General features: G+C 39.0%; 2 protein-coding genes across 8 annotated transcripts in view; both read right to left on the minus strand.

The window, feature by feature from the left end:
* Window positions 1-639: 639 nt before the first annotated feature.
* Dnaaf2 (dynein axonemal assembly factor 2) lies at window positions 640-8,194 on the minus strand. Of its 3 annotated transcripts, XM_034636873.2 has the most exons (4): window positions 6,846-7,007; window positions 6,298-6,441; window positions 2,808-2,951; window positions 640-1,405 (listed from the first exon to the last, which is right to left on the minus strand). In XM_034636873.2, exons 1-4 carry the CDS (start codon window positions 6,912-6,914, stop codon window positions 911-913), a joined length of 852 nt encoding a protein of 283 aa, XP_034492764.1. In that variant the 5' UTR covers window positions 6,915-7,007; the 3' UTR covers window positions 640-910. The 3 variants fall into 3 exon arrangements, with proteins under 3 accessions (XP_034492764.1, XP_027785532.2, XP_071463968.1); XM_027929731.3 differs by having other exon boundaries at window positions 6,298-8,194; XM_071607867.1 differs by lacking the exons at window positions 6,298-6,441; window positions 6,846-7,007 and adding an exon at window positions 4,060-4,676.
* A 3,768-nt stretch (window positions 8,195-11,962) lies between these two features.
* Window positions 11,963-16,479, minus strand: part of Pole2 (DNA polymerase epsilon 2, accessory subunit) — a 44,495-nt gene continuing 39,978 nt past the window's right edge. For all 5 annotated transcript variants that reach the window (XM_071607870.1, XM_071607869.1, XM_071607868.1 and 2 more), the window contains one exon: window positions 11,963-12,084. In XM_071607870.1, the coding sequence (XP_071463971.1) occupies window positions 12,066-12,084 (19 nt within the window). In that variant the 3' untranslated portion in view covers window positions 11,963-12,065. The remainder of the gene's footprint in view (window positions 12,085-16,479) is intronic.

Raw genomic sequence — 16,479 nt, forward strand, 5'->3', positions numbered from 1 at the left:
CGCATGCTAGGCATTCTACCACTGAACTACAATCCCAGCCCCACTGTCCTAAAATTTTTTGTGAGAAACACATTAGGATTTCCCCTTTGCCTCATATTTTAGTTGGGTTATTAAAAAATTAATTATAAAAGAATGGATTTTACTTTGATGTGATAAGTAAAATAATTTTTCTTTTCAAAACAAATTGTCAGATTTTTAAAAATTAAAATTAAACTGTTCTAAATTCTCAAATGTATTCTATAAAACCAAAAGATGTTTTAATACTTAACTTGCAAGAAATTGTTTTTAAAAATTGAATTCTGAAAATCATTAAAACTAACCTCATGTAGTTTGTGCAACATATATTAGTAAAATATAGTTTTCAAACAAAAATGCTAAAAATTCGATTTAGATATTTGTATTGTAATTATTTAGATTATCAATATGGGTAAGTTCTTTCCCCCTGCAAGCTCTTGTTTCAGCAACTACACCCTATAGTGAGACTTATAAAACAAACAGGTTTAGGATTCTACTCCCATACTTGGATTCATATTTCTAGTTAATTGCATTCTTGAGAATTACTTTGTGTGACAAACACAACTTGGTGAATATTTTGAAATTTTAAAGTAAGGGTAAGCAGAAGCAGCAAAAATCAACACAGAAGTCAATATATATGTATATTTATACACACACACACACACATTGTATTAAAACTGTTTTACATCTCTACTTCAAAAAATATATCTACTAGAGGAATTCTAAAACATCTCCAAAATTAAAACTATTTAAAGGCAAACAAAAACAAAACTACAGTTTACCCATTGGAATTAAAATTCCAAATTGACTACCTTTGTTTTAATGTTTAACAGAAAGAAATTATTTTAGGTCCAAAATTTTTTTACTCAACATTTAAATTCCGAATAATATAGAATTAATCCAAATCATATAGCAAAGAATTCTGAAAAGTGAATGCACAATGAGTCACATGATCTTTAATAATCTGCACAGTACCATCTTGCATATTGGTTTCTTTTATGCTATCAAAATCAGGTATATTGTGAACTATAGTTTTGTTCAAATTGTGATGTCCATCCAATTCTTTTTCTTTGGTTATTACCGGTTCTTTTAAATTATCTTTGTCCTCATTTGAGTAAGTAGAACCTTTCTCTTTAATAAAAGTAGGTTCCATTTTTGCTTCAGGTTGCTTTGATTTTCCAGATAGCATTTGAGAAACATCAAGAGACTCTTGTTGAAATCCTGCTACTGAACCACAAGTATTTATTTCTAGTGCTTTAACTGCTATAGATGAATCAGAATCAGTTGTAGAGGTGGTAAAATGTTCTACATTTTCTTTTTCAGTTAGATGACACTCTTCATTGATTTTTTCCTTTCCTTGAAGCTGATCAAGATTACCACATTCTTGTAACTGTGTCAAGAGAAACAAAAAATTAATAATTATTTGAAATAACAGCAATTAAATTGCAGTAACCTGAAATTTGTTGTTGTTACTAAGGATTGAACCAATGTCACTTTGCCACCCTCAGCCCTTTTTATTTTGTATTTTGAGACAGAGTCTCACTAAATAGCTGAGGCTGGCCTTGAACTTGCAATCCTTTTGCTTCAGCCTCCCAAGTAGCTGAGATTACAGGTGTGTGCTACCACAATGGAGAAAATAAAACTTTTTGTGTGTAGGGGAATTGAACTCAGGGCTTCACATATGCTAGGCAAGCACTCTACCACTGTACTACATCCCCAGCTCTGAAAATCAGATTTTTTAAAAAGTAGTGTGGCTGCCAAAGGAGAAGAAATGTCCCTGGAGAAGGGTACAAGGAGTTCCAAGAGGAAAGGGGGAACTCAACTCAGGACCAGCAGGGTTCTTGGCATACAAGGCAGCAAACAATTTTGTGACAGAAAAATAATTCAGCCCAAGCCAAAGGTACAGACAGGTTTATTTAGGAAGATAGATACACATTAAAGGGAGAATGTGGGCTATCTCAAGAGTGAGAAGACCTGCCTTGGGTTGGAGGTCCAATATTTATAGAAAAGCTATATCGGAGGCTGGACTAGAGGCCAGGGTGGAGCTGCACATTTTTGTGCCAGTTTGCCCTACGCTTGCATATTTCCCTCGTATTACAAGGACCTGGGTAAGATTTACAACTGTTTTCTCTGCATCTCAATGGCTTCTGGGTGTTTCCCTTAAGATTCAGTACTTCTCTTTATCCTAAATCCCTATCTCATTGTGATAAACCTTGCAAACCTGCACATATGCTTCCAGGCTTCTCCCTTGACATTATCCTCTAAATACTGCCAGTTTTTTTTAACTGGGTTTAATTTTCTGATTAAATCTTTTCAATCACTGTCTTCTCCTTCAGAACAAAATGATCCAAGCTTTTTTAACATTGCCTACAAAACCTTTTAACAGACATTCTTATAAGGGAATTGTTGAATTTCTTGCGTTTTCTTTAATTTCTATATTCATCAGTTACCCTTCCCCCAATTCACACATCACTCAGTGGTGTCAGTTACTTTTGCATCCTATATTAAAAGACTGGGTTCAACTGGAAAGAATGAACAAATTCTATGACATAATCTCCACAACTTGGGAGAAAAAAAGACTTGTATTCATCCCTGGGCAAACTCACACATCCTAAATATTTGATTCTAATTGGAGGATTATTTTGGGATTAAATAAGGTTTAGCACAATCACTCTGCCCAGTTATTATCTACATTTTGTTCATAGTTATGAGATTAAGGAATAATAATTTAAGTTATTAGGCTTCCACCTTTCCAGTAGTCACTTCTCTTAGAAAGCCCATTATAATCTTACCTCTGCGTGAATTTGAATCTTCTCATCAGTAACCTGAAGAACTTCAATTAATGGTGGGGACAGGGGCATTTTCTGTATGAATGCAGAGCACAGGACCTCTTCAAGAAACTCATTAACATTTTCTTCATTAATAAACAACTTTTCCTAAAGGAAAAAGGAAAAAAATATTCCATCTTATAAGTCACAGTGGACAGTTATACTTAGGAAGACAGCTCACAAAAATTCTCACACATATCAGGGTTACACTTTTGAAAATGTTTATCTTAACATTATTTCTAAGGGCTATACTGAAAAAGAAAATTTACTAGTGTACAAAACAATACAAACTATACCAAAAGTGTATGTATAATTTATTTTTTAAAAAACCTGAAAAGGGGGGAAAATAAAGCCTTGGTAGTTTTTCTAGGTTTATTAAATCTGAAGTGTATTTCTCTACTAGATAATACTACTTACACATTATGCTTTTTTCCTCCTAATATTTCTTAAGAATAACCTCACTTCTAGAGTTATAAGTGCAAACTCCACTACAAATTATAATTTAGTTTTGCAATCTGTTCATATTCATGTTAAATGTTATAGTTAAGGTGTGGGAGGAATAAACATATTAACCATACTTAAAATTACTTAACTCATAAAATCAGTTCATTGCTGCCCCAAATAAAATTAATTTTCCTGACCTTTTTTTTAATAAACAAATTTTATAATTACAAAATAAACACAGTTCATTTTAAGTTCTTTTTTTATATTACACCGTGTGTGTGTGTGTGTGTGTGTGTTTACTGGCAATTAAACTCAGGGGCACTTTACCACTGAGCTTCATCTCCAGCCCTTTTTGTTTTTTATTTTGAGACAGTGTCTTGCCAAGTTGCTGAGGCCTACTTCAGCCTTCAGAGTCAATGGGACAAGAGGAGTATGCCATCGTGCCAGGTTATATTAAACAATATTTAATCTGTGAACACATACTATACAAAAGTGACCCTTGGACTGGGCATAGTGGCACACATCTGTAATCCCAGCAGCGTGGGAGGCTGAGGCATAAAGATTGAAAGTTCAAAGCCATTCTCAGCAATTTAGCAAGGCCCTAAGCAATTTAACAATACCCTGTCTCTAAATAAAAAATTTAAAAGGGTTAGGGATGTAGCTCAGTGGTTAAGCACCTCTAGGTTTAATCCGTGGTACCAAAAGAAAAAAAAAGTGAACCTTGAAAACAGAAAATTTTACATTGAGTGGGTTTGGGTACATTCGCACTTACCTGTAGTCCCGGTGGCTCAGGAAGCTGAGATAGGAGGCTCAAAAAGTTCAAAGCCAGCCTCAGCAAAAGGGAGGCACTAAGCAACTCAGTAAGTCCCTGTCTCTAAATAAAATACAAAACAGGTCTGGGGATGTGGCTCAGTGGTCAAGTGCCCCTGAGTTCAATCCCCAGTACCAAAAAAAAAGAAAGAAAATTTTACAGTGAGAGTAATTTGCCTTGCTATAATTTGAAGATCCAGAATAATACTGATTACAGAAGGTTCATTCTTTTTTTTTTTTACTTTGTTTTTTATGGTATTAAGGATCCAAACCAGGACCTTCTACATGGTGGGCGAGTACTCTACCAATGACCTATATCTCCAGCACCTTCTAGGGTTCATGCTTCTGAAAAGGGGATTCGTCTTTGCTTCACTGCAAAAAACGCACCAAATATTTTTAGATAAACCAAGGAAGATATTTATAATAGAACTGGTTATGATTAAAATGCAGAATACCTACACAAGCTTGACTTCTAATGATTGACTTTATTAAAAAGATAATTATTTCACTGGCCCTGAAGTTCTAGGAAAATTCTCAGTGAATATTTAAGATTTAAAGAAACATATTTAGTTATTTGTATATGTGTAAAATAACAATACTGGTCTTGAAGCACAAAAGTTTCTAAATTATGGTTATTATACATAATATCCTTATATATTGCTCACTACTCATAATTTTTAAAATTAATGTACTTTAACACTTAAAGCCTAGTCCTGTAAGCAAGCAAAGCAAAAGAACTGGACATCATGGTCCCATCAGCATCATAACAAATATGATGACTAATGGAAGTAATTATAATAAATCTATTTCAAGCTTCAAAGAAATAATTCCATTTTGATTTAGTTTCCTTGCTAAAATGTTAGCATGCTAGAAAATCAGATTAAAACATATTCTTGAATATTCTCTTAACTGCTTGTCCATAAATTTCTTCCCACATCGAGTTATTTTTATTTGCTAAAACAATTACAGGAAAACTACTGCCCTTTCCTAAATTTCCCCCTTCTGCTGACATAAACAGATACTGAATTTCATATTTTATATTCTTACAAAATATCTTCCCCAACTATTTATTTTACCATTTTTGGAGGGCTTCAAGTTAACCACTTCTCAGATATCCAACTCATAAAATACAGAGCTAACTTATTAGCAGATTTATAGAAAAACAACAGGAAGAAGTGAAAATTTCTGACAGGTTAAAGGCCAAGGTCAAAAGCTTAATATTTAATATACAAGCTGTGCAATTAGTGTTTCTGAAAACTTGACTCTTGGTACAAACCTTAATCAAAATCACCAATTGCTCATTTGAGTTTAAAGAATCTTTAGAATTTTAAGTATTCTTTTTAATATTTTTCGTAACAGTGGAGTATTAAATGTGAAATTCAAGAACTTAATAACCTAAAAAGCATAGCAGAACTACAACAGGACATAGTTACTCATCAAAATTTATCCTCAGTAAACTAGATAATGCTCAGTCCAGTTCTAGTGTTCTGTGCTATTCAGCTCAACAAATACTATTTACACTTCATTAAATGCCAGCCATTGTGGCAAATACTAATAGGGTCCTAAAGATGATTAAAAGAAACGCAAAGAGAAACTTTGAACACAATATAGCACCCACCAGAGAGGTCCACCTCACCAAAATCTGTGACTAAAATTACTAAGAGCACCCTATAGAGAAAATTGTCTGGGATTTAGATTAATCCAACATCTGAGTTTGCTTTCTCACCTAAGAACTATGTGGCACTTGCCGAGTTACTTTTCTTCTCAGAAACAAATTTATTATTACTCACTTTCTAAGCTTGGAAAATCCTACTTGCCACTTTGGAGTGCTTCTTAAACTTATTTGGGTCACAAACCCTTTGAGACTAAAGTTAGTCCTTTTCTCCAAGAGACATTACTCTCAACTTTTTGTATTTAATTTTAGAGGTCCAGGAATCACTGAAAATCTGTTCGGTCTCTTTCGGAGTCAATGGAGCCCAAGAAAACAACTTTATTACCAACAACTTTGAGGATTTGAAACCCATCCATCAGGGAGGATACGTGTAAACCTTCCTGAAAATACGTTTAACAAGTACCAGCATAACGTGAAAAGTTATAGAAAATGCTTTGTTTAGGATAAATTGAGAGGGAGCCTGTAACAGTAAATTTTAGAACAGAGATGGAATATTTCAAACATTATGACTCTAGAAAGAACTGTTACCTCCAAAGAATCTTTGTTCAAACCATAGTACCACTCTCGCCAACGTCCATGGCTCTCTGGAGATTTGGCCAGTACTATCACTGCATTGTTTGAAGAAACGCTAATCTCGGGTTCTTTGGTACTTAATTTATTTTCTGGAGCAAACTGCAAGAAGAAGGAATAAACCGAGTTTTGTGTGGAGAAGCACAGTTTGTACCAAAGGGGGTTCAGATTCCACTGAAGACTTCGAGGCTGAATCCGGGGCACTTGAATTAGCAGAGTCAAGGATTCTTCATCTTGATTACACTGCATAGGAGGACACAAAGGTTCCCTGCTCTCGGTGCCGGGGCCACCCATTGCTGGGTCAGAAGGCTCGCCACCCGGGCCCTCCAGGTCCTCGTGTGTCTCTACACTGATATCTCCGCACGCACTCCCTCTTCCTACAGGAGACTCCTGGTCAAGGGCCAGGGATGAAATACTAGGGGAGCATACGCCACCATCCCCAGGTGAGCTCCCAGCTCCTGGGGACGACTTCTCCTCTAGGCCTGGCGGCGACACCGAGTGCCTACCCAAACCTCGCTCTTCCGGCTGGAGTTCTCTCTCCTCCCCAGCGCGCGCTGACAGACACGCCACCTCATAGGCACCTGGGGTGGCGATCCCAGCGTCTACCACCTGGATCCCGTTGGTATCCGGGCTGGGGTCCTCCATGGAGCCCGCTTTCCCCACACTAGCGGAAGCGCAGGCCACGCCATCAGTTCCGGACTGGCCCACCGACTCTTCCGGTGCCGCAGGGGGCCCGCGGCGCGCGAATGGCGCCACTGGTAGCGTGACCACCAGCTGCCGCCGGGCCTTGTTGAACTGCGCCTTGCCACGGCTGTCGTCCACCGGGTAGGGGAGCGAGAACCGCAGCCGGTAGTCGGGGTTCCTCGAGTCAAGACACAACAGCTTTCCCGTCACTTCCAGCGCCGCCTGTTCAGCCGAGCGCAGCAGCGGCAGCTCGATGGTGACCACCAGCTCGTGCGGCACCGAGCTCGGGGCCGAGTCCCGGGAGCACCGGTAATCCTGAAGGTCCACGTGGTGGCGCTGCACCACGCTGCAGCGGGGCTCGGTGGGGGCGGGCTGCTGAGTCTCCAGCGCAGGTTTGGGAACCTGGGGCCCCGGGCCGACGGAGTTCTGGGCTGTCCCTGGGTACCGGTAGGGATAGGGAAAATCTGAGAGAGGATCCTCCTTCCTGTTGGGTGGGGCCCGGGCGCTCCCCGGAAGGGGCGTGCGCAGCACGGCAGCCTCTGGGGTCCCCTTATATTTAGTCTTCAGGGTCTTGGCGTTCCGCCGGTCCAGCTTGACGCCGAACTGCTTCTCGACTGCCTCCAGGGCCGTGGCGTCCAGCATCTGACAGAAGCGCTTGTTGCGCCGGGCCAGCGCCAGCGTTTCTGGGTGGAACACCACATCGTAAACCTTGTAGCGGGTGCCGCTGCGCCCCGCGTACTCTCGGCCAGGCGCCAAGCTGTACGGCAGGGACCAGTGGCTACCCATCGCCGCGCCACCGCCGTCCTCCGGGCCTGGCCGGCTGCTGGGCGCGCCCACCAGCTCGTTGCTGCACACATTCACGAAGCAGCGCAGAGCCCCGTCCAGGCTGGTACGCAGCACGTGGCCTGGCTCCGGGTGCACGAACCGCACCTCCACTCCGCGCTCACGCTCCAGTGCGGTGATCTCTTCCTCGTAGCGCCGCCGGTTCTCTGGGTCATTGAGCTCCTCGGCGTACGCGGAGAACATTCGCCGGAACTCCGGATCCTGGAAGGCGGAGGTGAGCCGCTGGACCTCCTCTCCGCTCAGGTCCAAATCTTCCAGCGCCGAGGAGGCTGCCGCTTTGGCCATGCTGCCCCGCAGCTCCTCGCCCTCACCCCAGGGGTGATCAGTCCAAGACTGGTTGGGCAGGGTGCTCCGCAGAGTTTCTGGTACGCGGAGAGCAAAAGGGCTGAGGTCGGTAACGGCCGCAGGATTGAGCCTTGAGCAGCGCGTGCTGGTTGCCACAGTAACCCCCACTGACACCCGGAAGGAGCAGCAGCAATCGCTGGAGGTGCCAGAAACGGCCTCATTATTTCTTCAAACCAAGAAATTACTTGCCGTTTTTTAGATGCTTGTGCCATGATGCATTTACTTCTGCTGTCTATCGTAAAATTGTCATAATTGCCAGTATTGTGTACAAGATCCCATTCATTGTTGACTTTTAAGTTAAAATTTTCACAAACGAGAGACCTGAGAAGTTACCTGATCAAGGTTGCTCAGCCAGTGTGTTCACAAGCTGTGATTTTTAACCTGACTTACATGTGTTTTTTCACTTTACTAAAACATTTCAATCTTAATTTTCCTCCTTTTTATCTTCTGGATAATCTGCCATACAGTTTACCCAGTAAAAGCTCATTTGGAGCAAAAGATAAGGGCAGAGTATTCATAAACAAATATGCCAATGAATGTAAAATGTAAAGCTGTAGCTCAGTGGTAGAGCACTTGCCCAGTATGTGTGAGACACTAGGTTCTCATCCACTTTTATTTAAAAGTAAATAAAATAAAGATATTATGCCCATCTACAACTAAAATTTTTTTTTTTTGGTAACAGGAACTGAACTCAAGGGCACTTGATCACTGAGTCACATCCCCAGCCCTAGCCCTTTGTTATTTGTTCTTTGAGACAGGGTCATGCTAAATTGCTAGGGCTGGCTTGAACTCTTGATCCTCCTGCCTCAGCCTTCCAAGCCGCTTGGATTACAGGCGTGAGTGTCATCGCGACCGGTTACAACTAAAAAAAATTTTTAAAATAATGCAAAATGTAAGATGCCACGTGTCACCTATCAAAATGGCAAAGCTTTCATGATTATTGTTCTCCTCAGGGTGGGAGTAGAATTTTAAGTGTGCATTTTTTTTTTTTTTTTTTTTTAGCCCATATACCCATGGAATAATTGACCCAATACTTATTAAAATAGTATGATTCTAAAAGTTTGGGAAGAATCTAATAGTTCAACAAAGAACTGATGAAACAGATTTTGGCAGAGACATACAAGGGAAGTTTATGTGGCCATTGTAAAGTATCTTGTAGAAATCCCTCCTCCCCCTTAGGTGCTGGAGATTGAACCAAGGGTCTCATCCCTATAGCATAAGATTTACCACTGAGCTACACTTCCAGCCTCAAAGTATATTTATTGACGGGTAGTTATTTATTCATTGGTAGCTGGCCTATCATTTTTCTATTCTCAGCAACATTTAACACAACAGATGTTGGCATTACCCCAGTGATAAGACCCTTTCTAGATTTTTCTCCTACCTTATATGCTTTCATAGTCTGTTTTGCAAGTTTATTCTGTTCAGTTTCTAAGTAGAGATGCCCCAAGGCTGGGACCCTATTTTTTCTCCACCTATACTTGCTCCACAAATATATGTATGCTTACAAATACCAAACTTATATTTCCGGTTCTAACTCTATAGACTCCTTTTATCCAGCTGCTCAAATTTGAGTTCTCCATTTGAACAAGTAATCCTTAGGTCTCTCAGGTTTGAAATGACCAAAAATAGAATTCCTAACTCCTTTCCTTTCCCAAACCTAGGCCTTGATCTCTCAGCAGCATTCAAAGCAGCTTACTATTCCCATTTGGAACACATTTTTCTCTCTTGGTGTAGAACTCCACGCTCTCTATTTTCCTTCACTTGTCCCTCTTCTGCCAGTTCTCTAAATGTGCTTGTTTATCAGTCCTCGTATCTAGTCACATATCTTCCAAGATGATCTTATTGAGGCTCATGGTTTTAAATGGCATCTACGTTCAGATTAGTCCTTTGAACAGGTTATTTATGTAGTTATTGCACCTACTACATAGGAAAGTAAGTCACTGTTCTAGCACTGGCACAAAAAAACAAGGATGTCAAGCAACTAGTACTCTTGGATGAGTATCACTAACATAATATATTGAAACAATGTAAAATAATACAGATGGCTTGACTCCATTATCTAATAGACAAAATTTGGCTAAACAAATCTCATTGTTAAAAGTCAGGCTACATAACTATGTCAATCAATAACATTAACAGAAAAAAATTTAAAAAGATCTAGTGAGTTCCCTTTTGAGGGGGATGGAGTGTTGTCACAAGAAGGGAAAAGGGGGAACTTCTGGGGTAGGACTGTTTCAATCTTGTTATATTGTTAAATTGGCTATGCAGTTTGTTAAAACTCATTGAGGTGTCCAGTGATAATAGGGGACTTTGTGTATCTCATATATTAATTTTAAAGTTTAACAAATTGTTTATAAAAACAAAAATATTTGCCCTCATGGAACTTCAGTGACACCAACACATCTTCAGTGCTATCTGACCACTGATCCCTAAGAGATTTTTCTACCTGGATGTTCAGTAGGCATCTCAAATTAACATGATCAGAACAAAACTTGATTTTCTCCTCTCAAACCTGTTATTCTCCCAGTCTCAGCAACTAATATTATCCTAGCTATTTAACACCAAAACCTAAGTAATCCTTGATTCTTCTTTAACCTCATCCTGTAACTGCCATTCAGTTACAGTTGCCCACATTTTTTTAATCTTCACCATGGTTTTGTAGTTGGTGTTTTCTTCTAGGGTCTGGCTGTATTTATTTGAAGGTAAGCAAGATGAAATCTAGGACTTTGCCTTTCCGGTATTCCACTGGATTCTCTAGGACCTAGAACATGTTAGGTACTCATTTAATGAATAAATACAGCACAGTGAAGAAAAAAGTAAGTTTATTATATAGAGAGTGATTCCCAAAATATCTCTGCAGGGAAAAAAAAAAATGCACAGAAAAAAAACTTACCACATTGAGAAATTTGACAAGGAAGAGGGCCAGCGAGATGAGACTCCAATGAGAATTATGGGCCCAACACATACACACAAGCCTGTCTCCACACATAATTTCACATAAAACTTTGAAGGAGTCAGAAACTCAAGGCTGTTATATCCAACAACCAGTTTGTAATTTGATGCATTTAAATAGTATGTTGTATTTATGTTTGAAAATACCTTTACTAAGGTCAGACTTGTCCAGAATTTTGATGTTCCAAAGGTGATTTAAAATACACTAACAAGTAATTCTTGGGTATGCTCACTGGTATCAAGGTAATAACAGAAGAGTGGGGAAAAAAAAATAGTGACTAATACCAAAATTAACTTTAGGGGTTTTTTGTTTTGGTAAATTAAAAGTGCCTTTATTCCACTGATAAGCTAACGTTAGTTTTAGTTTTTAAATGCATGCTTCATTAGAAGGGCCTTTTTTTCTTTGTACCGGGGATTGAACCCAGGGGTGCTTTACCATGGAACCACATCCTCACCTGCCCTTTTTTTTGAGACAGGGTCTTCTGGCTAATTGCTTAGGGCCTCCCTAAGTTGCTGGGGCTGGCTTTAAATTTGAGTTCCTGGCTTTGAACTTGCCTCAAGCTCTCAAGTTGCTGGGATTACAGGTATGCACCAGCTCAACCAGCTAGAATATATCTTTATACATATCTACATTTTGTTGTTTTGCAGTGCAGGGGATCAAACCCAGGGCCTCTTAAATCAGCCTATTTTTTTTTTTAAAGAATGCTGGAAGTGTTTTTCCTATAAAAATTTTCAAATGTACCACTGTATTTGGTATAACAATATCAAAATTTCATAAAATACATATTCAAGAATATTTTTAAAGTTTACCATAATTTAATAATAATATCAAAATCACTTAAGACATAAAACCAAGCAGAAAACTGATGCTTTTTTTTTTCATATGGTCTTTAAAACTCTCAAAAGCCTTGAAGTTTGCTGAAAATAGAAAAAAAAAATGAAATTAAACATTTTAGAAATCTGTTCTTGTACATTTCTTAATTTTTAGTTATAGCTAATTAGTTTTCAAAATAGATCAACATTGTTCCAAATTCAGAAGGCAACACTAAAAAATTTTCTGTTTTAAACCCTATCTCTGTTCCTCAGAAGCAAATGTACAGCTGGGTGTGATGGTGCATGCCAGTAATCCCAGCAGCTGGAGAGGCTAGGGCAGGAGGATAACAAGTTCAAAGCCAGCCTAAGCAAAAGCAAGGCACTAAGCAACTCAGTGAGACCCTGACTCTAAATAAAATACAAAATAGGGCTGGGAATGTAGCTCAGTGGTCAAGTGCCCCTGAGTTCAATCCCCAGTACCAAAAAAAAAAAAAGGAAATGTATACCTTATAAAGGTACTCTAATAAAAAGGAAAATAAAGTCTAGTAATATACAGGCATGTATGTATGCGTTTGTGCTTTAAACATATGTACACAGTGGTACATAACTGCATAGTGATACATATAATAATGTATACTATTCTAGGCCTTTTTCTTTTTTTTGTGGTGTTGGAGATCAAACCCAGGACCTTGTACATGTAAGGCAAGCACTCTACCAACTGAGCTATAACCCCAGCCTTTCTAGGCCTTTTTCAGTTGGTATACACATCTGTAATTCCTCTATGGTTTTGAAATTTAAATAAATTCTGAGTAAGTACACATTTTGATAAATGTTTTCATTCAGACCAACTGTGTAAGAATGTGCATTTCCCCACTATATCACCAATACTGGTGAAACAGAGCTAACCTTATCTACTTTGCCTACATTCTGTGATTAACTCCACAATGTGATTTCACAAATATTCCAACAAATGGCCTCTTCTTAGGAGAAACTAAGCAGACAGACCAGAGAATTTCAGTCTGTCTTGATATTTTTTTTTCCAGTTCTCTAAAAAAATTAATGTACATCAATTTGTTTGATGCAGCACTCAAAAGAGTTTTCAAGTTACCAATACCAAATTATAGTTTGGAAATTTTATGTGAAGGCTTTTCATTATCCGAAGCCAGACAAGATACAGGAACCAACTGTTTCAATTCAACAACAAATAAATCAAGTATTATGCTAGAAATCCCCACCCTCTCCCCCCACTGGGATTTGTACTAACTAGGCAAACACTGACACCGACTATATCCCTAGCCCTTTCTCTTTTTAAATTTTTTAAAAATTTAATAAATTTTTTTAAAAAACATTTTTTAATTTTAAGACAGGGTCTCACTAAGTTGCCCTGTCTGGCTCTGAACTTGAGATCCTCCTGCCTCAGTCTCCCAAATCACTGCGGTTACAGATGTGCACTTCAGTGCCCAGCTTTTACTAGAAACTTAAGAATGACTACCGGGCTGGGGATGTGGCTCAGCAGTAGAGCGCTCGCCTAGCACGTGCAAGGTCATGGGTTCAATCCTCAGCACCACATAAACAAAATAAAGATACTGTGTCCAACTACAACTAAAAAAAAAAAAAGAAAGAATGACTGTACCTAAGCAGTGTGGAGATTCCTTGGAAAACTTGGAATGGAACCACCATTTGACCCAGCTATTCCACTCCTCAGTCTATACCCAAAGGACTTAAAAACAGCATACTAAAGGGACACAGCCACATCAATGTTGACAGCAGCACAATTCATAATAGCTAAACTGTGGAACCAACCTAGATGCCCTTCAGTAGATGAATGGATAAAAAAAAAAATGTGGCATATAGACACAATGGAATTTTACTCAGCAATAAAAGAGAATAAAATCATGGGGCTGGGGATGTGGCTCAAGCGGTAGCGCGCTCGCCTGGCATGCGTGAGGCCCGGGTTCGATCCTCAGCACCACATACAAAACAATGATGTTGTGCCCGCCAAAAAATAAAAATGTTAAAAATTCTCTCTCTCTCTTTCTCTCTAATTAAAAAAAAAATCAATGAGAACAAAATCATGGCATTTGCAGGTAAATGGATGGCACCGCGAAGTTAGTTAGCCAAACCAAAAAAAAAAAAAAGCCGAAAAATATTTTCTCTAATATAAGGAGGCTGATTCATAGTGGGGTAGGGAGGGGGAGCATGGGAGGAATAGATGAACTCTAGATAGGGCAGAGAGGTGGGAGGGGAAGGGAGGCGGGCAGGGGGTTAGCAAGGATGGTGGAATGCAGTGGACATCATTATCCAAAGTACATGTATGAAGACACGAATTGGTGTCAATACACTTTATACAACCAGATATGAAAAACTGTGCTATATATGTATAATAAGAATTGTAATGCATTCTACTGTCATTTATTTTTTAAAAGGCAATTAAAAAATTTTTTTTTTTTTAATATTTATTTGTTAGTTTTCGGCAGACACAACATCTTTGTTTGTATGTGGTGCTGAGGATTGAACCCCGGGCAGCATGCATGCCAGGCGAGCACGCTACCGCTTGAGCCACATCCCCAGCCCCGGCAATTAAAAATTAATAAATAAATAATGACAGGTACTTAAAAGTATTAATAACCAAATAGAAAACAATTCTTCATGGCAATTAAATGTAGCTGAAACGTCTTATGCTATCATAATAAATCAATTTCCAGCTGTAATTGTTTATATCCCAATTCATTTTTAAGAAATATATAAAATGATTTGCAGAGATAGACATAAAGATAAAAGTAAGCAATTGAGGAATTTCAGGTAAAGGGAAAATATAAAGAAGATATGAAGCCAGGGCTGACTCGTCTACAAATAAAGAGATGGGCTGCATATTTGGCTAGTGCTTCTCTAACAGTTAAAACAAAGGAAGAAAGTCTTTCTAAAATAAAAATTGTGCTTGGGACAGACAGATTTGTCTTGAGAGCTGTTGAGATCCCAGTATTGGTTTTCATAACAGACTAAATTTTTTACATGTAAAATTTTTATACCAAATCTCAGTTTTAGTGAAAGTCAATCTAAAAAACTGTTGTAAGACAATATGCGGGCTGGGGATGTAGCTCAGTTGTTTAGTGATTCCCTTGCATGCACAAAGATCTGGGTTCAATTCCCGGAAACACACACACACACAAATACAGACTATATGCTCCAGACTGACAGCCCTCTGTGATGACTTAATCTTGATGTGAGGAAGTCAGATGCCTTCAGTGGTAGCCAGATATAGATAGACAAGAACTGGAAAAGAGCACATGTCCTTAACCTAAAGGCATTTCATCACTTTTTTTCCATATACAATGTGGGCTAGGTAAAGTCAAACACATACTAGACTTATGGAATTAGAGGCTAGAATATCTGTGCTCTTTTGAGAATTTGTCTGCCTATATTCAAAGAACTAAGCACTATCAGGAATATAGTAAAAACCAAACATGTCAAATAGGTGAATCCAAGAACAAAATTGAGAATATTTCATAGAATGAATATCCTTCATGAATACTAAGCAGTAAGAATATATGCATAAATTATTATTATTTTTAAAATTTTATTATGTGGTGCTGAGGCTCAAACCCAGCACCATCGCACATGCTAGTGGAGCACTCTACTGCTGAGTCACAACCCCCAGCCCTGCATAAATTATTTTTAAGAACTACATAAAGGGCTGGGGTTGTGCTCAGCGGTAGAGCGCTCATCTCGCACGTGCAAGGCCCTGGGTTCGATCCTCAGCACCACATAAAAATAAACAAATAAAATAAAGGTATTGTATTCATTTTTATTTTAATAATTTGTTAATTACAAAAAAAAAAAAAGGCCACAGTTGGGCTGTATGTTCAAGGTTATACTTTGTGAAAAGAACCTAGAGGACAATTTAGTCACTTGTTCTTAAACGGAAGATGTATATGTGATTTGCTTTACCAAAATAGTTACCTGAGAAATCACACATTAGGATGCCTGAATCCAAGAGAAACTGTTAGAAATGCATATTCTCTTAGGACCTATAACTAGAGAGCCATTTGATAAGTTTGGAGAGAGATTTTTCAACTACCCGCCCCCCCCACCACCACCACCGAATTCAGGGCACTCTACTACTGAGCTACCCCCAGTCCTTAATTTTTATTTGGGAACAGTCTCTCTCTAAATTGCTGAGGCTGGGTTGGCCTTGAACTTGTGATCCTCCTGCCTCAGCCTCCCAAGTAGCTGGGATGACATGCATGTGCCACTGCAGCTGGCTAGAATTTAACATTTTCAAAACAAGGACCCAAGAGGATTCTGATACAGGTGATTAAATCACTACTCACCAGATGATGATTATTCTTTCTTCTTTCCCAAGACCTTCTTTCAACTTCAGCCCTCACCATCACAACACTCACACCCAGCTCCTCACTATTTATTTGCTTTCAATTTAAGCTGATAAGGCTTTAAGAATCAACCATGCAGAGGTCAGGGCTGACCTCTACAAGAAGGATG

The sequence above is a fragment of the Marmota flaviventris genome, chromosome 2, assembly GCF_047511675.1.
Source record: "Marmota flaviventris isolate mMarFla1 chromosome 2, mMarFla1.hap1, whole genome shotgun sequence".
Lineage (NCBI taxonomy): Eukaryota > Metazoa > Chordata > Mammalia > Rodentia > Sciuridae > Marmota > Marmota flaviventris.

What these genes read in the sequence shown, in the direction of transcription:
- Dnaaf2 (XM_027929731.3), bottom strand. Translation starts at nt 8,151, where the DNA reads ATGGCCAAAGCGGCAGCCTCCTCGGCGCTGGAAGATTTGGACCTGAGC. An exon ending in TGAACAAAGATTCTTTGGAG is followed by an intron (nt 2,952 to 6,297) that starts GTAACAGTTCTT and finishes TTTTTCCTTTAG; the next exon opens with GAAAAGTTGTTTATTAATGA. An exon ending in AGATTCAAATTCACGCAGAG is followed by an intron (nt 1,406 to 2,807) that starts GTAAGATTATAA and finishes CTCTTGACACAG; the next exon opens with TTACAAGAATGTGGTAATCT.